The sequence below is a fragment of the Argentina anserina genome, chromosome 2, assembly GCF_933775445.1.
Source record: "Argentina anserina chromosome 2, drPotAnse1.1, whole genome shotgun sequence".
Classification (NCBI taxonomy): domain Eukaryota; kingdom Viridiplantae; phylum Streptophyta; class Magnoliopsida; order Rosales; family Rosaceae; genus Argentina; species Argentina anserina.
The window spans coordinates 24178155-24201001 of record NC_065873.1 but is presented as its reverse complement, the minus strand read 5'-3'; the positions used below and the strand labels follow the sequence as shown (position 1 = coordinate 24201001).

Here is a 22847-nt window from a genome sequence, read left to right as displayed (position 1 = left end):
GTTACAGCCAATTAGACACTGGCATTACCAATTGGTTCTATGGTTACAAGATAGTCCAGCATAGTATTTCTGAAACATGCTTCTAAACTTTTGTCATGGGACACCCGAAGACCAAATTTTGGAGTTTATTCCAAGAATCCGCAGCAAATGCATTGGAATCATCTACTACATGTTTGTCTTGGCTTGTGTGATCATCTTCTTGGTAAATTCATGACCACGTTTCTAACACCAAAGTCTGTCTAAGCATGGCAACCACTTCTCTGAAACCAGCGCCAGGAGCGATGTCAGCAGTTCGGATTCGTGAGTCTATTAGGGCATGCCTCTCTGATGCTCAGTCAGACTATGATGAGGTTCAGCAGAAAGCTCTTCAGACCTTAGCTTCCATCACCAAGGTGAGTCCCCAAAACAGAAACCTGCTTGCACAAACGGAAGGAGCCATCCCTGTCTTACTTGCCCTCTCAAAATCTCCATCCAGCATCATTCAGATTTTCGCATTGTCCATCCTCTTCAACCTTTCCTTGAATCTTGATCTAAAGCTATCGCTCGCAGATATAGAAACCATTTACCACCTCAATACCATTATCTCTAACCCGACAGAATCTGGCAAGTTAGCTTCCTCTTTGGTCTGCAGTTTAGCTATGCTTGACAAGAACAAAGCCAAGTTTGGTGTAGCAGGCACAATCCAATTACTTGTCAAGGCCATTTCAGGTCCCCGTGGTCCTGCTGCTCATCACGTCCTTAGCTCCCTAGCAGAGCTTGTTCGGTTCCATGGGAACTGCACTGTGGCAGTGAGAGAAGGAGCTGTGCCGGTGCTTCTCCAAGTGGTGGAAAGTAGTCAAAGTACTGATGATGAGGACCTAGCCGGAACATCTCTTCAGGTCCTAGGCCTTCTTGCAAGATTTGATGAAGGGCTGAGTGCTTTGAGCAAAACTGATCAGATTGTGAGTTCAATGGTACAAGTGTTGAAAGGGAAGTGCATGTTGAGCAAGGAAGGTGCAGCTGAACTTCTGCTTCTCCTCTTTGACGAGAGCGAGGGCTGTGTCAGAGATGCTCTGAGGCTTCATGACTTCTCCAGTTTGGTAGCTGATATTTCAGTCAGAGGATCAGCTAGAGCCAGAGAGAAGGCTGCTTTGCTGATGAAGAAGATGATGGATGCTGACATGGATTCTTATGTGGATGGAAACCCCATGTTTTCCCAGTGGTAACTGAACACCTTATTGTTCTAGCTTGTTTTACAGACTCTTTATGATGAATTTTTGCCTGGAAGAAATTAGTTTATTTATATAATTGTCGTTCATGACAATACTCCATACTTTTGTATCAAATATATTCCAGAGTGAAACATGAAGTAATAGTTAAAGTGTCTGTGTATAATCTTTGGCTAAAATGAGTGATCGGTACGGGGTAAAAGCAGCAAGAGCAATCTTGTTGAACAATGCTTCACCCTCGAAAGAGTGTGCTAGATTGATAAGGACATCTAAGCCTCCTTCGAACCAAAACCTGCTAATTTGTAATGGCTGAAACCAAAATCATAAGGGGTCTGACAAGGTTGCTAATCTCAAAAAATTAGTCTTATATAACCAAAATGGTTAGGAATGGGGATGAAACAAGCAATTCCACCAGTGACATTTCGTGTTTCATGTTGAGCACCAGTGACTTGATCAACTCCAGATTACTTGTTACTAGTCTGTTCTGCTTAGATTTCATCTACTCATAATGTCACACAAATATACTATCTGAATCGTCACAAGTCGAGTAATCCAAGAGAAACTATGATGGAGAACTACAAATATGTCGTCAGGACTCAGGAGAGCCACTGTGTACTGTGAATTTTTTTAATTTCATTTCTAACAAAATTAAAAACGGACTCTGAGGCAGTATGATCTTATAAAACTAATTTCTGTATAAATTCATCGAAATAATATTGTGTTCAGTTGCAAAGAAAGAACATAATTGATAGGCTGTGGCTGAATGTACTAATGATTTCTTTTAGAAACGAAAATTACGTAGAAAAAACAGAAGGTGTTCTTTTCTGACTGTATCATTCTCAATCGACCTCAGCAACAGCAGAAACATAACTCAAAGTCCCATTATAACCACGAACCATATGATATATCAAGTCTCTTCATCTCCTTAAACTAAATTACATTAAGCACAATATTCTTTTAACCCATTTTTGCTTTTGCATCTTGCTCAAGAGTTTCTGGACAACTTTTTTTTTTATACAAGTTTCTGGACAACTTTGTCTATATTCAACCCTCTAGTTTTCCGTCGATACTTTTACTTCCTTAACTATACACATAACTTTAATGGAAATGTTAGTTTCATGGGAATCCTATTTTCATAGGAATCTTATTCTAAGAATTGAGAATTCTTTGGTTTGGAAGCAAATTTGCCGACTACCTCATATTTGCCCACTCATACCCACCCACCTAGACTAACACCATGTGTCTTTTTTATTTATTATGGTTAGATTATAGTTATCTCTAAAAAATGAAATTTATTATTGATTTGTTTTAATCTTAAATTTAATAATTATAAATATATATTATATATATAAAGTTTAAGGTTTCGGGTTTCAGGTTTTAGGGTTTAGAGTTTTAGAATTTTTAGAGCTTATGATGATTAAAAAACTATAAACCCTAAACTTTAAACTATACATCCGAAAAATTGTAAGAAAAATTAAACTCTAAAAATTTAGTTAAATGTAAAATTAGAAAAATATTGAATTTATTATTAATAATTTATATGGATAACCATGGTTAATCTAGGACATGTGTCATTTATCTAGGTAGGTGGGCATGAGTATGGTCAAATAAAGGTGATTGATAAATTTTCTTCTTTTTTGTTTGGATACTATTCCCTATAATTTAAAAAATGGTTAAAATTGTATGTAAAAGATTGAGAATTGAAGATTAATGACACCTCTTTTTCATAGAAAATAAACAGGGAAACAAACTTCAAATTTCCCTTATCTTTTCCCATACAATTTGCACTTTCATAGAAATTTCACCCCAAACAGGATAAAGAATATCAAATTTCTGAAATTTAATTAAATTCTTCATTGTTTTCCTCTATCCAAACACAACATTAGGAAAGAAGGTTGCAATCCTAACTAATCTATCAAACCAATTTATCATATATTGTTGGATACATTCCAAAGTGCAGCATGTATTACTTGTTTGATACCTTTCAATTGTACAAACTAGACTTTGTTTGTCTTCTGGTGTTAGTAGTTTACCCCAAAATGTGATAGCTTTGGAGCTCCTTATGTCTTCCTGTCAAAGACAAGCTTCCATATTTTCTCTAATCCCTTCTGCATCTTACCTCATCCTTTCAAAATTCCATTACCAATATTGTATTCATGATTCTTTTCACCATTTTCTATGATGTGCTGCACAAATATGATTTGGAAGATATATACCTATTCGGCTGAAGATATATGATCCATGAATAACAAGTTAAGATTAAATGGTTGGAATACCCGCCAAAAGGTCCAGAACTATGTGTAATACAGTAGCAGTTGGTTGCCTAAGACAGAAACAACACATAGGAAGATCATAAATGGCAAATAATAACAAATACGTTGCAGCAAAGTGACAGCTTTTCGTGAGAATCAAAACCAAATCAACTAACATAAAAGCTTGATTGATGGGTGCTTGAGTCCACCACCATATCAAGCATTGCTTAGTTTGCAGTGCAAGTCAAGTTAGAGAAAAAAATGAGTAACACCACCTTTGCTCTTCCTCCTGGCCTCGCGTTCGATGAGGCCAGTCCAGATTGGATGAGCAAAGCTGACAACGCATGGCAACTGACTGCTGCAACTCTGGTTGGCATGCAAAGTGTTCCTGGCCTCATAATTCTATATGGTGGTGCGGTGAAGAAGAAATGGGCTGTGAACTCAGCTTTCATGGCATTCTATGCTTTTGCATGTGTTCTTGTGTGTTGGGTTGGTTGGGGATATCATATGTCTTTTGGGAGTCCACTCTTCTCATCAGCTCCATTTTGGGGGAAGGCAAATGTTGCATTGGAACAAAAGTTTCTTTTTGAACCAGCCTTTCTTGGGAAGTTTCCAAATGCCACAATGGTGTACTTTCAGTTTGTGTTTGCAGCAATCACTTTGATTTTGATTGCTGGAGCTCTTTTGGGAAGGATGAACTTTTATGCTTGGATGTTGTTTGTGCCACTCTGGATGACATTTTCATACACCATTGGAGCATATAGTATTTGGAGTCCAAAAGGGTGGCTTGCCTTGAAAGGAATTATTGATTATTCTGGTGGTTATGTCATCCATCTCTCTTCTGGAGTTGCTGGTTTCACAGCAGCCTACTGGGTAGGAGAAATTTTTTTTTTTTTTTACATTCATCTTTCTGTTTTTAGATTTTTTTTATATCTATTTCAAAATTAAAACTAACTTCAACCAAAACCACTTCCACCTCAAACTTTGAAGAGGGGTTTTCTCCCTCCAACAGACAAAACAGAATTGAAAACCTGCTTGCTTCAACTACCTAAACCGTTAGAGCTAATAATCTTACACACTACTTTTGCAACAAAGTTAAAATGTAAAAAAGGTTTCAGTGTCACCCTATTTTCTGTGTCACTAATCCACTTCTGGTATTTTACAATGAGTTTCTAGAAATTTGATTTCAGATTGCTCCTCTCTCTAGTAGTCAATTAGTACTAGACCCTCTAGCCTTATTGTTGAGCAACATGAACAGTTTTTGGTGCATTTGATGGCAGGTCGGTCCGCGTTCAACCAAGGACAGGGAAAGATTCCCCCCAAACAACATTCTTCTCATGATGACTGGAGCAGGGTTGCTCTGGATGGGATGGACAGGATTCAATGGAGGAGACCCTTATGTAGTCAGTATGGATGCTTCATTGGCCGTCTTGAACACTCATGTCTGCACTGCTACTAGCTTGCTCACTTGGCTAGCACTTGATGTCATCTTTTTCCGAAAGCCTTCTGTCATCGGAGCAGTTCAAGGCATGATCACTGGTTTGGTTTGCATCACCCCAGCTGCTGGTAAGTACTAATCACTAAGAGCTACAAAAACCAGCATAAATGTCTAAGGTTCTAAGCATTAAGATATTAGTACCAATGGTTATATCTTATATGCATCGTCTGCTAACAGTTACCGAACAGCTTAAGCTTAACATATCAGAGCTGGACTGAAATATTTACACTATCTTAACGTTTAACATCATGTAGGAGTTGTGCAAGGATGGGCTGCTATAATAATGGGGATTCTCTCCGGCTCAATCCCTTGGTACACAATGATGGTTGTCCATAAGAAATCTACTCTTCTTCAGAAAGTTGATGACACAATGGCTGTCCTACACACTCATGCCATTGCCGGAGCCCTTGGTGGACTCCTCACTGGTTGCTTTGCCCATCCAAAGCTCAATGACTTGTTCTATGGCTCCTATGGAACATATGTTGGTCTATTTTATGGTATTGACATGCGAAAGTACAAGGCTGGAGTTCGTCAAATAGGTATTCAACTTCTCGGGGTGCTCTTTATTGTCACACTTAATGTTGTGGTGACAAGCCTTGTATGCCTTTTGGTCCAACTCATTGTGCCTCTGAGAATGTCTGAAGAGGATATGGAGATTGGTGATGAAGCAGCTCATGGTGAAGAGGCTTATGCTATCTGGGGTCAAGGCGAAAAGCTTGACAATTCAAGGCATGGAGGATATGATATTGAATCATACACGAAGGGTGTAAAGTCTGCTGGAAATATTGAGATGGAATAAGGCCATCTACATTAGTGTCCTAGATGGTAATAAGCTCAAAGGAATTTGGGGGATAAAAGCTTTAACGCGTTTAGGTGAGCCAAGAACTTTGCACAATTTTCATTGAAATAATGTCTTAATACTGTAATTGAAATATCATCAAAGAAGAATTGACCTTTTATGATTATGCATGACAGTGCCTAGTAATGTTAGTCTTACTCTACTTTCTGAAGTTAAACTGAAATTGAGTATTTGCAATTACAGTATTTAAACCAAATAGCCAGAAAGAACATGTAACGACCCCAAAATTTCGAGCCTAAAAACTCAAAATCTCAAAGTCGTTAGAACACCAAAAACAATCTCAATGAAAATGAAATCATTTAACGTGCACAGCGGATCATCTCTGAGTTCCAAATACAACTCAGTCAAACCGATTATTACAAACCAAATTTATAATTCGACATTACATATGATGGAAAATGTAATAATCCTCACAAATAAAATCACTCCAATTCTCACACACAAAATCCACGCTAGAAATCTCACCACGAACGGACACGTACGACTTCAAATCTCCGGAGTCGTCACTCGATCTCCACTAATCAGTACCTGCGGAATTATCCCCTACACCATTGAATTGGTGCACCGGGATTGTAAACACAAACCCGGTAAGCTTATAGCTCGTATGAGTAAAATGACAATACAGTTCGCATATCAATATATACGAAAAATCACAATCAACAAATATAAATGCCCTCATGAGTCAATGGACGGCCCATCAGGTTGTCCCAAAGAAATATGAAAATAAAACGCTCATGAGAAATTAAGTAACCCTTCTGGTTACCCAAATGCATTTATAATACGGGTACCAAGAACGCTGGTACACATCTGTTACCCCTCTCGTAATACACCGCTGATATTGGATAGCCACCCGCTACCCAACATCCAAAACAATCTGAGTACCCATGAGCAGATAACCACCCGTTACCTCACATGCAGTACTACGCTAATATTGGGTAACCACCCGCTACCCAACATCCAAAACAATCTGAGTACTCATGAGTAGATAACCACCTGTTACCTCACATGAAGTACTATGCTGATATTGGGTAACCACCCGCTACCCAACATCCAAAACAATCTGAGTACTCATGAGTAGATAACCACCCGTTACCTCACATGAAGTACTATGGCTGACAGACTAGAGCTCTAACTGTATCGTAACTTTCGCTCGGCCAAAGGCTAGGTTCCGACTTGCCAAACACGTACAATAATCTCACATCATATTGTACCAAATCATGTCCGAAGACAAATCAACATTTTAACAATCTCAATGTTAAAATCACGTACAATAATCTCACATCATATTGTACAAATCAAAATCACATGCTCGATATATAAATCTCGTCATCAAAATGACATAAAACACGATAAAATCATAACAGTATATTATATAGCAAACTATATATATATGTACATATTTACCATTTATACAATATATATAATCCATTATATCATATACATGTCATATTTCATAACACGTCCGAAGACAAAACTCATTCGAAAACAAAACTCGTCCGAAGACAAAACGTTTTAACAAACACCATGTTAAAACCACGTACAATAATCACACCTCATATTGTATAAATTAAATCTCATGCTCAATATTTAATTCTCGTCATCGAAATGACAAATCCCAATGAATTTATAACAGTATATAATATAGCAAACTATATATATGTACTTATTACCATTTATACAATATATATATAATCCACTATATCGTATACATGTCGTAATTCAATATTAAAAACTCTTGTAAAATCTTGAATCTCCGCAAGGGTAGATTCATAAATATGTGAGATTTTACTCACCTTATTGACTTGAGCGTAATTCCACAATTCCCGATGATAATTCATTTTCCTGATTTAACGATCACCTTGAAAAGATAAGAAAAGAATTTAGAATCGTTTCGTAAACCTTTAAATGCCGAAACAGTAATAATCGGTTACTGTTCAGCAATTTTCGGTTTTACGAAGTTACTGTTCAGTGTTACTGTTCACTGGTACTATTCACGGTTACTGTACAAATACTCAAATAATACGTATTTCTGTACGTATAAGTACTATATACGTATTTCTGTACGTATAAATATTATATACGTATTTCTGTACGTATAAGTACTATATACGTATTTCTGTACGTATAAATATTATATACGTATTTCTGTACGTATAAATATTATATACGTATTTATGTACGTATAAATATTATATACGTATTTCTGTACGTATACGTACTGTTTAAATGTAAATACTATCTCAGTAAATAAAATTTACTAAATTACCCTTTTACAAATTACTTTTTACATTTACTGAAAGTAATTTATATTTACATTTACCGTAGTAAATAAAATTTACATTTACATTTAAGTAAATTACCAAAATACCTTTCTCGGAATCACTGTTCACGCGCCGCCGCACGTGGCGGCGCGTGGGGTACACGCGCCACCGCCGGCAGGCTGCGCGTGGGGCTCACTCGCCAACGCCAACCAAGGCGCGTGTGATGCCACCGCCGTGCCCAAACTCTCCCCCTCCTCCCCCTCTTTCTTTCTACGGCCTCCGACTACCCATAGGCTATCCCTAGCACCCTCACGCGCCGCCTCTAGGCGGCGGTAACCCTCTCCCCCATCCCACATCAAACTCCCACAAATCCATTCAAAAACCCAACAACATCATCACCACAACTCGATTCATTCATCCCTTACCTTGATTGAGCCGTGGGGAGCGCCGGAGTAGCTTGGCAGCGGCGGAGGGAATCTGCAGAAACTTTGCTGCGTCCTTGCGATCTCACGACGGCGAGGCACGAGCTAGTGGGCTGGAGGATGGCTGAGGGAGTCCTTGCGGCGACGTAGAGTGGGGCAGTGCACGTCACGGCGGCTCGGAGACGGCGAATCGAAGAGGAGGATTTCGGAGAAGGAGAAGAGAAGAAAATCGGGGAGAGAGAGAGTTGAGAGCGGCGGAAATGAAGAGAGAGAGAAGGGTTTCCTGAAATGGAAACCCTAATCACAAAAATGCCCTTTTATACTCGTTTTCAAAATCGGAAACTAACTTCCGACGTTAATAACTTTCACCTCCGACGTCCGATTCGGACGCGTCACATGTCCACGCACTCGTATCGCCGAGCTCTACAACTTTTGTGAAGAAAGTTTCCGCAACCGAGCGACGGAATAAAAGTCGATAATTCCGTTCGGAAACGTAACGTTTTTCTTATTAAACGTTCCGAAAACGTTTCCGTTTTTCGTTTCAAAGTATCGCAAACAATCAATTTCATTTAAACTGAAATTCATGTCTTTATAGAACTCAATTAATTCAAATAATGTGTTTGAAATTTAGGGTTATTACAGAACAAGTTTTATAAGCCTAAAAAAGGAACTGGCCTGGCTAGGCAGAAAAGCAGCTAGCAAAGGGAACAGAATCAACATATAGACCTAGCAAGAAACAAATCAAAATACCAAACAAGTAATAAGACACAAATGAAGCAGCTATATCAGTAAAATTAAAACATAAGGTCAAGGATCTCCATCAGCAGTAAGGAGGAAAAATCAAAGTGAAAACTTATACACAACAGTAAGTAAAGAAAAACTAAATGATCATATGATAACTCGCTTTTATAAAGTGATCTGAAGTTCACATTCAAAACTAATTGACAATAGATAGAAAGATCCAAATTCTTATAAATCCACATACAAAGTCTCAATTTTCAACTTGCAATGTATATTCTCAATAATGTGTACTTCTGCAACTTGCTCAAGCAGCACCCGCATGTTCAAATGTGCTTGTACTTTTCTATGATGGCTTTCACAAACTGGCATTTGGCACATGAATACGAGGATTTTTGGATCCTATGTTGGATACCCAAGTTTTTCCCTCGTTTTTCTTTGTTTAAACCTAATATTAAGAAGGAGAATAAAAATAGCACTCCATACATTACAGTACACTGTACACTGTTCTAGTGTGTTTTTTTATTACATTATAGTAGGCCACTAGGATAAAAACCAGAAAATAAAAGGGACTGCCAGAGAAATCAGAGAAGAGTGGTTCTATTTGCACATCAAAATTTACTATATATACCTCCGTAAATTTTTGTATGATTTTCATTACTATTTTATCCTTCCAACTATTCAATTAAAAAAAACTCAACGTACGTACATTTCATTTTATATTTTTATTCTTCTTCTTCCCTCTTCACTAGAAGATTTCTTCATAGATCCTTTTTAATTTCTCTTAAACACCCAGGTCGAAGTTCCAAAACTAATGAATATGTCATATATTTTCAATTGGTTTTGTGCTTATAGTTGCTGATAATTTTATTTGTTTTGTTTTAGTGAGATCTATCTGACCTTGATTTCTTGTTGTTGCTTTTCAAGGGTTTATGCTGTTGGAGATTTGGCGATGTTTACCAAGATGGAAGCTACTGTTGGTGTCTACATTGTTGGCTGAGTAGGACGATATATTTTGCACTCAGATTGGAGAAACTTGACCGATATGTCTTCATTGGAATGAAAAAAACATTTGGGTTGATTTGTTGTTGCTTGGACGAATCCAATATGATTTACTGGGTGAATGCTGATATATAGAGATATATACAATAGATGGAAAAGTGTGAAAAAAATTGAAGATATGAGATTCAGACTCAACGCCAAAGCAAAGAATATGCAACAATAACAAAATGGGCAAAATTGACAATTTGTGAGAAAAATAAAGATAGTGAGGTACACTTGGTAAAAATGGAGGTGCATCTAGAATCCCCATCAGAGAATCCATTTGCCGTTAAACCCTATAAAACCAGGTCTTGGAACTTGAATTAGACTAGTGGAGAACAGGTGGAATGTTTCAAGGATATAATTACTAGTATAATACCCGACAAGCAGAAATTGTATTCCTAAGAATCATTTAACTTTTGTCTAATCTCCATTTTGAGCCGTTCTTAAGCATTGATTACAATATTGAAGTGCTTACTAGATTAAATTAGAAAGGAATCAGCATATGGTGTTTGTATGCTTATTAGGCTAGAAATTAGTGAAAACTCTGTTCAAAGTACCATCCCATGTTTATTCTTAGGGAAAATTTTAAGAACGGTACATCAACTTTCTTTTATTAATAATTAAGCTTAACTTTCTCAAATAACACATTAGTACATGAAGTATCGATTCGATGTGTACATGACATTAACTCTTAACAGTGTTAAATGGAGGGTAAACTAGTATTTTGACTAATAATCTCATCATATTTAAGAGAATTCTACACGACATGTCAAACACCTTTCTCTTCTCTTCACTTTCAAACATGAATCTTCTCGTGAGCTTCATCTAGAAACTAGATATTGGAGAGAAAAACTTAAGGAAGAGAAGAAAACAAATTTGTGTAAAAGATTTAATTTAAAAAACTGTTAAGCTTAAAATTAAAATACTGGAGTTCTTTTCGATTTGATGGAGGTCCACAACCATATCCAGGCATGAAAAACATACTTTAGTTTTTCTGCTCCTTCCTTTTTTGTGGGTTTGTCTCTATACAGTATGCGGCATGCAAGATGATTTTTTTTTTTAGAATCTTTGAAAGTTTCATTGCAAAATTTGAGTTCTGAAATCTGAAGGGTGAGTATATATATTGTCATAGAACTGCGCGCTGCATATAATTTTCTGATGGGAAAATAATGTGGGTGGTTAATTGTGGTTTTGGAGGGAATTAAGAATAGAATGTAGGCTTGAAAAGTTTGAAGGACTTGTTTGTTTTGGAGGGAATTAATAAGATCAGGAGGAAAAAAGTTGTAAAAGTTTGAAAGACTAACTTATCTCTGAAAATATGAGATTTAACGAAAAATTTAATGGAGGAGTTAACGTCATGTACATAAATGATACCAAGAATGATACTTAAGTACTAACGCATTATTTTTAAAAGTTGAGAAACTTAAATTATTAGTGGAGCAAAGTTGACGTACCATTCTTAATATTTTTCCTTATTCTTAATGCAAAGATGATTGTGAACTAGTCAGTTTTGGGTATGAACAAACATTTCCTATAGAATATAGCATATTCTCCTTTGAATGTGGTGGGGAAGTAACAAAGAGTTGAAAACTTGAAAGCAACTCCTTAAGGTCATATGAAACCAAATCACAGAGTCTTTTAGGCCATTCTAAATTCTAAATGCATGTAATTGGATTAAGACTCTTGAATCACAACTGAAAAAACGCTAATGTAGCAAAAAGCAATAAACAAACACACAATCTTGATGATTTGTTTTTTCAAAAATAAAAAAGATTAAAGAAAGATTGTGCGCTTATTAAGAGTTTTTTTTTATATTTTTATTCCGTTGTGATGATTTAAATTTCAAATCTTTCATTTACTATTTTCATCACATTATTGTTCAAAATCACTTCAGAATATTATTGTTCAAAATGAAATGAGTGAAGTTGAAGTATCGACATGAAATACAATGAATGACACATGAGTTGAAGATTTGCCACTTCATAGAATCATCACAATTGTGAATACAGATGCCTGTAGCTAAATGATGACGCATGGGAGGGTTGGCATCATATATTGTTTGAACATAATGCAGTTGTGGAACTTCTTGAATTCACTATATTGTCCCCAACATCCGCAAAGGACATTCCTAGAGTTGGTAACATTACTGTTCTAAGTTCGTAGTGTAAAACATCACAGTGCTCTAAGATTTTTCAGATAGATGAAAATGGCAAGCAAGAGAATTTCTCCCTTTGGATATTTTCTTACAAAAGTTTTTACATTTTCCATAAAAAGGTTTAAACATTTTTACCATAGTGTACAGTAGTAGGTTAAAAAACAAGAAGGGCATTTTGGTCTGGGAAAGAAAGCCTGCAAGAAAATGATTAGTTTTCAGACCTTCTGACTTCTCCAGCCAAAAAAAGAAATAGAAATAGAAAAAGAAAAGAAAAAAAAGGAAAGAGCTTGAGGTTTTGTGGGTGGGTTCTGTGAAGTATGAACAAACCACAGAAAACAAGTGAGACTGAGAGTTGGAGAAAGTTGTGTGAAGCAGAAAAAGGCAAAACACAACACAGAGAGAGTAAGAGAGAGAAGAAAGACAAAAGCCCATATTCTTTTGAGTTTCTATTCCATACCAGGTTGGTACTAAAAGCTTAAACCCTCCCACTTCCGTTTCTCACTGGCAATATTCAATATTTTATACTTTTCCAGATCTTTTATATGTGCCTGAAATTTTCAATACCTCATAAAAAGATAAACTCTTTCTCAAACAATGCATTGTTTCCTTTGGAGGAAAAAATGGTTTCTTTGCAGAGAAAGATATATAATTTGTGATTGTATTCTGGGGTTGCTGTAGTTGAACTGCTTTACTTTACCTATTGGAGGCCACTAATATAGATTCTCAATTCCAGTCGTTGTGTGCGCATTGCAAACTCAAACTCTATCTTGGTTAAGTTTCTGCATTAGTTTGAGTTGGTATTAATGTGCCTTATGTGCTTATAAAGATTCCTAGCTTTTTCTGGGTGCCCTTCCCTTTCTGATAATCTTTTTTTTAAGGAGCTGTGTGCTAGATGTGACTTGTGCAGATTTATTGGCTTTATTACATTTTCATTACCACTCCCCACAGGGGTATAAATAGGTGTAGCCAATACTATTACTTTTCAATTGCAGGAAGTCATCTTGGGTGTGAATATCGGATATTGGGTGATCAAAGAGAATGAGCTACAATAATCCCAACACTGGTTCTGGTTAGTCATTGTTCAGTGCTGGTGTCTATGTTGCTTAGTTTATATTTATATAGAGTGTAAAGCTTTTTCTAAAGACTTCTTGCTTTGGTTCATGCTGGTGTCTTGGTAATTAAGTAGCTTAATGATTGTTGGTTTTGAATATTTGTTAGTTCAACTTGTTAGGTAGTAGAACTGGGAGATTGGAGTTTGGGAGGACCCATGTGGTCAGGCCAAAAGGAACTCACCAAGCAACTATAGTTTGGCTGCATGGCCTTGGTGATAAGGGATCAAGGTATTGCTATTCTTTTATCATATACGTTTGAAGATCTTTGTGCCGGTCACCATTGTCATTGTAGTATTGTACTTAGGTGAAACTTGTTCTTAACAAATTGATCAGGAGAACTGAAATTCATAGTATGATAATTGTACCTTGTCATGTCAAGTTCACGGTAGCAATACAGCTCTCATGTTTTACTCCCCTTGATTTTGTGGACGTCCATGTTTCAATAGTTATGACGGTGGAGTTATTAGCCCCCTTTGAGGATACGAGTTGTTTCCCTTCCCTTTTAAATGAGTATGACTGCAAGAGTAGGGAAGTTTTTTTTTTCTTTAACATGAAAAGTAAGATGGAGAAATGAAGAATGTCAAGGTTTTTGTCGTGTTATGGATAGGTCTGTTATTCAACTAGTCTTTTAGCCCTTTGCATTTGGAAGATTCTAACTCTAATTGAATGCGGATGCTACTGCCGTGAACCAAAGAAACAATTTCATAAATGTCCCTGTGATTCCTCTTTTGACATTCAAAGTCATGTTGGGGAGGTCTTGAATCAAGCATTTGAATATTCAGAGTCAACAATAGGGGACCATTTCATCACTAGCTTAGTTCCCCTTAGTTTTATCAATTTGAAACATATGGTTGGACAGAAATGTTGTGTTCTTCCAGATTTTTTTTTATGCTCAGTTGACAAGATAAATTAACCAGTAGTGGTCCTAAGCTCGATTTTCCACTTGGTTCTTTGTTTTGCAGTTGGTCCCAGCTCTTGGAAACCCTTCCTCTTCCAAATGTAAGGATAGTCATTTTAAGCTATAGTTTACTATCGTACTCATGCTTATGATTCTACCTGCACAATTAATCTTCTAATTAAGAGACTATAGTGCTAATTGTTTACATAAGTCACTGTCTAACTTACAGATCAAGTGGATATGCCCTACTGCTCCATCTCGGCCAGTAGCATTATTTGGTGGATTTCCTTGCACTGCTTGTAAGATTTATTGTTGTGGACCTATTCCCTTTGCTGAAAATCACCATCAAATTAAGGTGGTGTGAGTTTTAGGCATTTGGTTTATGATTATAATTTTTGTTGCTTATATCTTCAAGCTGATCTGTTTAAATGGTTCATGACAGGGTTTGACATGGGGGACATTTCAGAAGATGGTCCTGATGACATGGAGGGGTTAGATGCCTCAGCAGCGCATGTAGCCAACCTCTTGTCCACAGAGCCATCTAATAGTATGTTCCTTTATTGAAAGATTTCTGAACTCTTAAATCTGAGTTGTATTTTTCTGTTGCAAATGTTTTCAGCAAGTGTTCCTTTTTTTTTCAACAATGATTAGCGAAAGTGTTTAATACAGGATAAATTAGGGCCTGGTATTGTTTGATAGTGTGTAAAGAGGTATAAAGAGTTTTGGGCTAAAGGGTTCGGGATTCATGCAATTTCTACTTTTTAAATAAAAGGATTCAATTCAAAAGTGAAAATTCTCTGTGATTGGTACCTTTGCTTGTGCTCCACTGAATTGAAGTTATTTGCTTATTTCATTTATGCCTCTATTCAGTTTTCATGACTCATAATCTACTATAATAACTAATATTATGATCAATTAATGCTCCCTGTTATCTGTCGTCTTTTCTCATCAGGTATAGTGAACTTATTTTCCGTTCATGTAACTAATAGAAATTATAGTTAATGCTTCCTTTATACTCAATGCTCCGTTTTATCTGTAAATACAACATCAGACAACTTTAATTTTCATTTCATAATTGCGGCCTTCTGTGAATTGATTGACAGAACTCTCATTTGATCTTCAATATTGCTATAGAAATACCTAATTCTGTCAAGGTGTCAAGACTAGCAGATATATGAAATCCATAGTTCTTTTACAGCTAATTAGAAGAAAGATAATTGGTGATTCTGCATTGAAGTTGTGAATCACAGTATTCTTTCGAAAACATTGACTATGTAGGTGTTATTGACGTGATTTTTTTTATAGGAATTGTAGATGCTTTATATATTTGCTTAAGTAAATTGTGCTCTTTTGAACAGTAAAACTAGGTGTTGGAGGCTTCAGCATGGGTGCTGCAACTGCCCTTTACTCTGCCACATGTCGTGTTTTAGGACAATATGGAAATGGAAACCCATATCCAGTTAACCTTAGTGCAATTGTTGCTCTAAGTGGCTGGCTGCCATGTTCAAGGTTTAGCTTCTATCATGTGTGCACTGATATGGATTTGTTCATATGCACATCACATAACCCCCGCCACACACATCTATTGTTAATAATCATTCAACTCATGTCAGCAGCTATATTTCTTATAGGACCTTAAGGAACCGGATGGAGGGGTCATGCGAGGCTTCAAGGCATGCGGCATCTTTGCCCATTTTGCTGTGTCATGGCACAGGTAATCAAATTTTCTCATGTCCAGTATGATAATACACTTCTTCAGAAGTATGTTTGGAAACAGCGACACACTGTTACATTGTTTGTTTGGTTGATTATATTTATATTTTGCAATTTTAGAAACAAAAGGTATACGAAACACAGTTTAGTTAATCTGATGTTTTGGTTCTTCATTGCAGGTGATGACGTGGTTGCACATAAACACGGAGAGAAATCTGCACAAACCTTAAGTGCAGCTGGATTTCGAAATCTCATGTTTAGAACATACAATGGGTACGTGATTCTGTCATAAAGTTTCTTTATATTTTGTTCCTTTTTTTTTTTATAAATCCTACATTTGGCAATGCAGTCTAGGTCATTACACCATCCCTGAGGAAACCGATGAACTTTGTACTTGGCTGACTGTAAGTTTGGGGCTTCAGGGATCCCGATCGTACTAGTCAAAAAGCAATAAATGGTGAATGGTGAGATAGTATGCAAGGGGTTTACAAATATGGATCGGTTTATAGACAAAAAGGGACATGAAGAGGGCATACCGGCTAGAGTAGATGGTGGTTTGGGGATACATATATGTTAGTGGCAGTGTTCTTGATCGCTCTCTTTATTTTTCTTTTGCAAAATAATGTCTCAGCTATTGCAGTCGGGGGTGGGGGGAAATATGGTTCTCTTTGTTCACATTCACAGATATTTGTTGTTTTATAATGAAGTGTTTTTCACTGGCCAGAAAGAGAGATGATAATGAAGTGTTTTGTATTACTTCTCTAGTATTTATGTTATTCACTGTTCCAATTCATATCATATCAGTTCAAACACGATTACATGAACAAAAATAAATAAATCATTTGAACTGTGGAAACCGTAACAATGGCTGTGGTTCTCGTGTGATTGTAATCGGTGGTATACTTTCTACATTTCTAGCTATGAATGCGCTTATGATTCTGGACTTTCATGCTTGGGTGATGTACCACTATGGCTATCTCGAATAGTAAACCGTATCAACTGTGGATAAATCTGCTACTACTGTACTCCATATAAAGCGTCCCTAACTAGTGTATTGGAAAGTTGACCAGTGTTGGCAACAAGAAAAGGGCAGTACGCTTGGAGGCTGACGTTCGACATCAACAGTGTTCGCGTCTGCTGCCTAATAAGCTTTATGCTTTCGGCAACACCGTCTTTCTTCTCCGATATGCTGGCACTGCTCGGTGCTGTCGGCTGCTGACTGACCTAAAGTAGCTAGTATATCTGTATAAATCTGACTTGTATTCAATACAACTCTCTCAATAGTACTGGTATAACTCACTAGTATTTATATTTTTTATGACCAAAAAAGTAAAGAAACCGGCCATTGGAGAATTTTCCAATAATAATGACAAGGATTGAATTCATCCTCTAAAAGTTAAGAGTAAATATGTCAATGTAGGTATTTTTGTAGATTCAATTGAACAGTTGAGCAATGGAGGATTCAAATTAACAACGAAATGCAAACTATAATCATGAGGAAAAACATGAAGAAATGACTGCAAATAATGATGCAGTTATACTGTTTCCATTACAGAAACAAAGCCACATGGTACAGTAGTTAACTGTGAAAATCATACACGTAAGGAAAAGTTGTATACTTCAGACATTTGAGGATGTCACCATATTCGAACCTGACAACATTCGAACCACAGACCAATGTCTGGAAAAATCTTCTTTCTCAGCCTAAGTGCAACTATCAAAGACCATGGTTATCTGGAACAAGTAATATGCCAAAGGATTAGTAATGAAGCTTTAGTACTCTACTTTTAATAGCAAGTTGAGGAGCTGTAATGTCTCACCATGAATTCCAGTAGTCCCAATATTTCTTTTAATCCTTGTCTTGAAGGGGATCACTTATGTTCTGAATAGTTCTACCTTTTGAACCAATACAAGGGGTAAGAGGTGGAAAAGAAGGCACAGCCCTCAGTATGAACTTGCGACCACTTCTCAAGCTCCCTGAAGTGCTTGTACCAAGCTCAAGATTGAGGCTATGAGGAGGAGAAACACGCTTCTTATTTGGGGAACTCACTTTCACTGACTTAATGGGGTTTGAAGTGTCCTTCAATATCTCAGGTGTATCATCTTGCAAAACATCATGATGCCCCTTCTCAGAGTCAAAGCCCTGGAATGATTTCATCTCACCTAATGGATGCATCGGAGTGACTGGTGAACTACGCGAATGAAGAGAAATCCCTGACAGGCAGTGACTTGTGTCCATATGATTATCACTCTTCTCCGAGTTTCTCTGAGGAGATCTCGTTGATTTTTCGTAATGTGATATGATGGTAAGAGCAGATCGAGAGGATGAACAGCATATTGCCGGAAGGACCCTGGATTTTGATAAGTTATGTTTATCACTGAAAAAAAAAAGTATGTATCAAGAAATGAATAAGCAGGGATCAAACTATGAGATAGCATGTCAAGGTTACTGGGACTTCAAGATCTAGAATCTTACTCAAACCATTGCAATGATGGTGTCAACGGAGTGAGTTTGGGTGAATGAGCTGAATCTTTCCTTGTAGCCACAGTTTGCAGCTTCTTATCAAATATGCTTTCCCTTGTTTCCGTACCATCTTTTCCGGTGATCACTTCTCCAGCCACACCAGAATCCGCCTCAACAGACTCTATAACATATAAGCTTATGTTAGAAAAAAGATTAACTGATGTCAGGGGGTAAGAACACATTATGTAATGTTATTCCAAGAAATGCTACAAAGATTGAGTAGCTTCTTCCACCCAATACTGTGAAAGCATCCAACTTCACAGAATACTAATCTTTGTAGTGAAAAAAGCTAAATGGGAAGTGCCAGTAGTATCACCCTAAAATATAAGATAAACATCATAAACTACATAATATGGGATAATTTCCTATTCTGATAGTCTTGTGTGCTATGTTAACTAGATAGTGGTATTGGAAGATTGAGAGGAATCATGTCCGAAAGTGTGGTCCTGATTGCTGTTGATGAGTTAACGCAATAGCATACCAGAATATCTGGCAAGAAAATATTACTATAAGTTAACGCAATAGCATACCAGACTATCTGGCAAGAAAATGCTACTATTGAATATTACGCAAGTGCAAAGAATAAAATTAAAAATTTGTTGCACAAAAGTTGGAAGCATATTCTATTAGTGAAGAGGCTTACCTCCCCTCTTTCCGTAAGTGTTTTGACATCCTTCACACCGGCATCCATAGGAGCATCCTACATTAGCCTTCAAGAAAACACAGTTTGAGAATTTAGGATGAATTGAAATTAGCAAGATAGCAATAGTCAGCATAGAAATACAGAAACAATATTCAAGACCTGGTAACATTCACAATATTTTTTCAGACACATTGACTTTTTGCAATTGCACCCTCTTTTATGTCTGGCCGAGGCTGGTGTGACTTGTTTTTCGTCTTCCTGTCGTAGACACTCAAAAATAAATACTAAAAAATTTATTAATTCATAATTTAAAAATTTGATATAAAAGATACACTTACATGCTCTACAATCTTGGGAGCAAATGCAAGAGGGTTACGCAATTCTATTTTTTGTCTTGTCTCAAGAACCATATCTTCATACTGGGGTCTGTTAAAGCACTCTTGGCAAGCACAAGTTGTATCACAATAGATTCCAGCAGAAAAACAATCACAATAACTGCAAAAAGAGAAAAGAAGTGTATTACCAAGTGACATATATGTGCACTGCACTCATAGATTTTATTGGAAAAAGGTGGATTAACCTACAGTTTCAAGCATTTGGTCTTTTTGCATTTGCAGCGCTTACAGCCATCACTATCAATAGTTTTTGCCGCTCTTTTCCTGGAGACTCACAAACTAAAAGATGTTAATACCACAGATGAAAACAAAGAAAGAATTGTGCGACACCATACAAAAGAACATGACACAAACCTCTTTATGTATGGGCTAGATTGGTCGCACTCTTCGTTACTGTCTATACTGCGAGAATCAGATATCCTAACCTCATGCATAGACCCATGATGCTCATATTCCACAGAGTGGGGAGACTGGGTAGTAGCTGAACTTGCAGGAACTGAAGTCTCAGTTTCCTTCCTCCAATCTACTGCACCAACAGAATCTCTCTCAACCACATTCAATGAATTGGGACAGCGCCTTACACTAATAGATGCTGAGTTCATAACTTGCACACCAGTGTAGCGGTCTGCTAATCTTATGGTTTTTGCACCACTAACCACTGATGCAGCATTGACAATACTGTTTAGATGCAAGCCAATACCTGATGGCTTACAAACAGTTAAACAAGATTTTCCAGTACCCCGAGGTGGTAATGAAGTTTCCATTTGTCTCTTCGTAGAAGTTTCACTTAAGTTCACATGAGATGTTTCCACTATCTCAGATTCTACATTGCTGGTAGGTGGTTCTGAATTGCTAACCTCATTCGAAAGACTCAAAGACCTATCCCCTTCGGTACTAGCGTGAGGAACCTCTTCAAACCTAAGGCAACGTCTCTGCATGCCATATTGGTTATTACTTGAGTTGCCTGATTGATCTTATAACTATTCTAGTGTAATGAAAAGCATTCTTAACATACCAAACAAATGCCTTACTTTCAAAATATTGATAAAAAGCTTCATTCATACAAATAAATTAAAATAGATAAGGATGATGCAGCAATGATACTAACTAAAACACACATCTTGACATTTTTTTGAAAGATTATAGAGAAAAGGACGAGTTCAATAAAAGCTAATTCTTGAATCTAAAAAAGAGATCCATAAGAGACTGCAAGTTGGTGCACATAATTCAGGGGCATTTTCATACCTTAGGAGCATGCATTATAGCATTTTCAACCAGTCTGTTCGGAATTGAACCAGCATTCTCATCATCATACACCTGACCAATATGCAAAGCTCCAGCTAGAGATTGAGGGCTATAATCATAATCATGCTGAGATTCACCTCTTAGACCCTGTAATTAAAGCATGTGAACAGTCAAATCATTTTCTAATCAGATAAACTAAGTAATTTCACCCTACAATTAAAACAAACAAACACCGATTACCTGATCATGCAAATCTTGGTGATATTCACTCCTGAATGCATTATCAACAGGTAAACCAGATTCAATATTTTTGCATTTGTTAAATGGCAATTCATCACTCCTTTGATTTTCACTTGTACTCGGCTTTGCAATCAATGTTTCCTTTCCAAGATTGTACTCATGAGCCTGCTCAGATATCATACAAGGTGCCTGAGCTTCTGTTCTTGAGTTGGTTGCATCATCAATTTTGTTGCCAAGTGTTAATGTGAGTTCGTCGGACTTGCATAAGCCATATCTCGATGGCTCCAGCACACTGCTAGAATGTTCCAAACATGGATCAACGGATTGATCAGAATTCACACAGTCCCCATCAGCGGAATCAGCCAAGAACTCATCTACACACTCTGAGGAGCTAGAGGAATAAGTTTCGACAGATTTCTTAGTCCTGCAGTCTCCAGTGCCAGGGGTAATCAAGTGTGTCGAAGGCTTCACAGGGTCCACTGGACCATCAGCAAACTTCTTGCCTTCATCATGATCTTCAGTTAGTCCTGCACTGGATAATTCTGAGTGTTGATACCGCCTGATGAGAATCGCAAATTTCTAACGTTTTAAATACCAAGCAAACACAAATGATTCGATGAGATCATCATAACAAAACAGCAACTAAAGTCAGACCTCTTAAGGAAACTCGTTTCACTGTATGGATTGAGTCGCGGTGATGTAAACACAAGAGGCGGAGAGTTAAGTCCAGGGAACCCCGGTGCTATATGTGTAGCCTTCACAGTCTTTATTGGGGACAGATTGTTAATAAAACTAAATACCGGAGACTCCTGAGTCAATTAACCAAACAATAAATCAGCTATTTACAACAAGTTTTCGACAATGAAATCAATAGTCACAAATTCGACAGAATGACACTTCTCTACACTAAGGAAAAACAGTTACGCATGCAAGGCAAGCATTCAAGCTCTAACAACAAACACTTCCAGCCATTCATCTAAGCCAGTGAATCGAGTATCGCAATCACGAAAGCATTACTCATGATTCTAATTTCTAGAAATTACTACAAAGGACTCCAGTTCTCAAAACTCCAAACACCATAGAACAGTCGGATGCACAACCAAACTGAAACCCAGTCACAGAATTGCACAAGCATCACAGTTAAAAGTCTAAAATGGAAATAATCAGCAGGTAAAATTGGGATCGAATCGGAGAACTGAAGTGAAAGAGAGAGGTTACTTGGACAGGAGGAGAGTGGGAGGAGGGAGAGGGGGTGGGTTTGGGCTTGGGAGAATCAGGAGAGTTCATGGTGGTGTGAAGAAACCCTAACCGGCTGCATCTTCTGTAGTTAGTAATTTAAGCCTCTCTCCAGTGTTCTGGAACTGATGACTACGAAAATGAGATGAAAATAAATTTAGATTGTCAAAATGAAAATGAAAATGAATTTCTTTTTTGTTTGGGGATTTATAAGAGGGGGGACGTCAATTGGGAAGGGCGGGATTTTAAATCACAAGCGGGAAGTGTGTAATTTTATGGTGGGATGGACCACGTTTGGGCTGGGCTGATGTGGACATTTGGGCTGGGTTGTGTGAAATTGAGAGGTGCGTAGGCATTTGAGGAAGGCCGGGTTGACCAAGTTTCACAAGACCTAGTACAAGAGC

At 37.3% G+C, this 22847-nt stretch overlaps 4 protein-coding genes across 8 annotated transcripts; 3 read left to right on the top strand and 1 right to left on the bottom strand.

The window, feature by feature from the left end:
* The first annotated feature begins 245 nt into the window (after positions 1–245).
* Positions 246–1205, top strand: LOC126784226 (U-box domain-containing protein 14-like). Its single transcript, XM_050509707.1, has one exon. The coding sequence runs from the start codon at positions 246–248 to the stop codon at positions 1203–1205; it is 960 nt and encodes a 319-aa protein (XP_050365664.1).
* A 2516-nt stretch (positions 1206–3721) lies between these two features.
* Positions 3722–5917, top strand: LOC126782393 (ammonium transporter 2 member 5-like). The gene is made up of 3 exons (XM_050507634.1): positions 3722–4333; positions 4741–5026; positions 5213–5917. The coding sequence occupies exons 1-3, from the start codon at positions 3722–3724 to the stop codon at positions 5755–5757; spliced, it is 1443 nt and encodes a 480-aa protein (XP_050363591.1). The 3' UTR covers positions 5758–5917.
* A 7125-nt stretch (positions 5918–13042) lies between these two features.
* Positions 13043–16884, top strand: LOC126782398 (uncharacterized). 3 transcript variants are annotated; one of them, XM_050507640.1, is made up of 10 exons: positions 13043–13234; positions 13430–13506; positions 13669–13777; positions 14512–14548; positions 14677–14746; positions 14890–14994; positions 15806–15956; positions 16064–16161; positions 16340–16433; positions 16510–16884. In XM_050507640.1, exons 2-10 carry the CDS (start codon positions 13476–13478, stop codon positions 16598–16600), a joined length of 786 nt encoding a protein of 261 aa, XP_050363597.1. In that variant the 5' UTR covers positions 13043–13234; positions 13430–13475; the 3' UTR covers positions 16601–16884. The 3 variants fall into 3 exon arrangements, with proteins under 3 accessions (XP_050363597.1, XP_050363599.1, XP_050363598.1); XM_050507642.1 differs by having other exon boundaries at positions 13049–13234; positions 16079–16161; positions 16510–16881; XM_050507641.1 differs by having other exon boundaries at positions 13142–13177.
* A 732-nt stretch (positions 16885–17616) lies between these two features.
* LOC126782389 (protein tesmin/TSO1-like CXC 2) lies at positions 17617–22579 on the bottom strand. 3 transcript variants are annotated; one of them, XM_050507625.1, is made up of 12 exons: positions 22426–22579; positions 21862–22016; positions 21208–21766; positions 20968–21114; positions 20077–20654; positions 19912–19986; positions 19666–19822; positions 19487–19585; positions 19328–19394; positions 18637–18805; positions 17981–18538; positions 17617–17894 (listed from the first exon to the last, which is right to left on the bottom strand). In XM_050507625.1, the coding sequence occupies exons 1-11, from the start codon at positions 22492–22494 to the stop codon at positions 18010–18012; spliced, it is 2604 nt and encodes an 867-aa protein (XP_050363582.1). In that variant the 5' UTR covers positions 22495–22579; the 3' UTR covers positions 17617–17894; positions 17981–18009. The 3 variants fall into 3 exon arrangements, with proteins under 3 accessions (XP_050363582.1, XP_050363585.1, XP_050363583.1); XM_050507628.1 differs by having other exon boundaries at positions 17981–18511; XM_050507626.1 differs by having other exon boundaries at positions 21208–21739.
* Between the last annotated feature and the right edge of the window lie 268 nt (positions 22580–22847).

Excerpts from the sequence above, each read along its gene's own strand:
- LOC126784226 (XM_050509707.1), top strand. The coding sequence starts at position 246 with ATGGCAACCACTTCTCTGAAACCAGCGCCAGGAGCGATGTCAGCAGTT.
- LOC126782393 (XM_050507634.1), top strand. The coding sequence starts at position 3,722 with ATGAGTAACACCACCTTTGCTCTTCCTCCTGGCCTCGCGTTCGATGAG. Across the intron at positions 4,334-4,740 it reads GTTTCACAGCAGCCTACTGG|GTCGGTCCGCGTTCAACCAA; the intron begins GTAGGAGAAATT and ends ATTTGATGGCAG. Across the intron at positions 5,027-5,212 it reads TTGCATCACCCCAGCTGCTG|GAGTTGTGCAAGGATGGGCT; the intron begins GTAAGTACTAAT and ends AACATCATGTAG.
- LOC126782398 (XM_050507640.1), top strand. The coding sequence starts at position 13,476 with ATGAGCTACAATAATCCCAACACTGGTTCTG. Across the intron at positions 13,507-13,668 it reads TAATCCCAACACTGGTTCTG|GTAGTAGAACTGGGAGATTG; the intron begins GTTAGTCATTGT and ends TCAACTTGTTAG. Across the intron at positions 14,995-15,805 it reads GTCCACAGAGCCATCTAATA|TAAAACTAGGTGTTGGAGGC; the intron begins GTATGTTCCTTT and ends TCTTTTGAACAG.
- LOC126782389 (XM_050507625.1), bottom strand. The coding sequence starts at position 22,494 with ATGAACTCTCCTGATTCTCCCAAGCCCAAACCCACCCCCTCTCCCTCC. Across the intron at positions 19,586-19,665 it reads CTCCCAAGATTGTAGAGCAT|GAAGACGAAAAACAAGTCAC; the intron begins GTAAGTGTATCT and ends TGTCTACGACAG. Across the intron at positions 18,539-18,636 it reads CCATCATTGCAATGGTTTGA|TGATAAACATAACTTATCAA; the intron begins GTAAGATTCTAG and ends TTTTTTTTTCAG.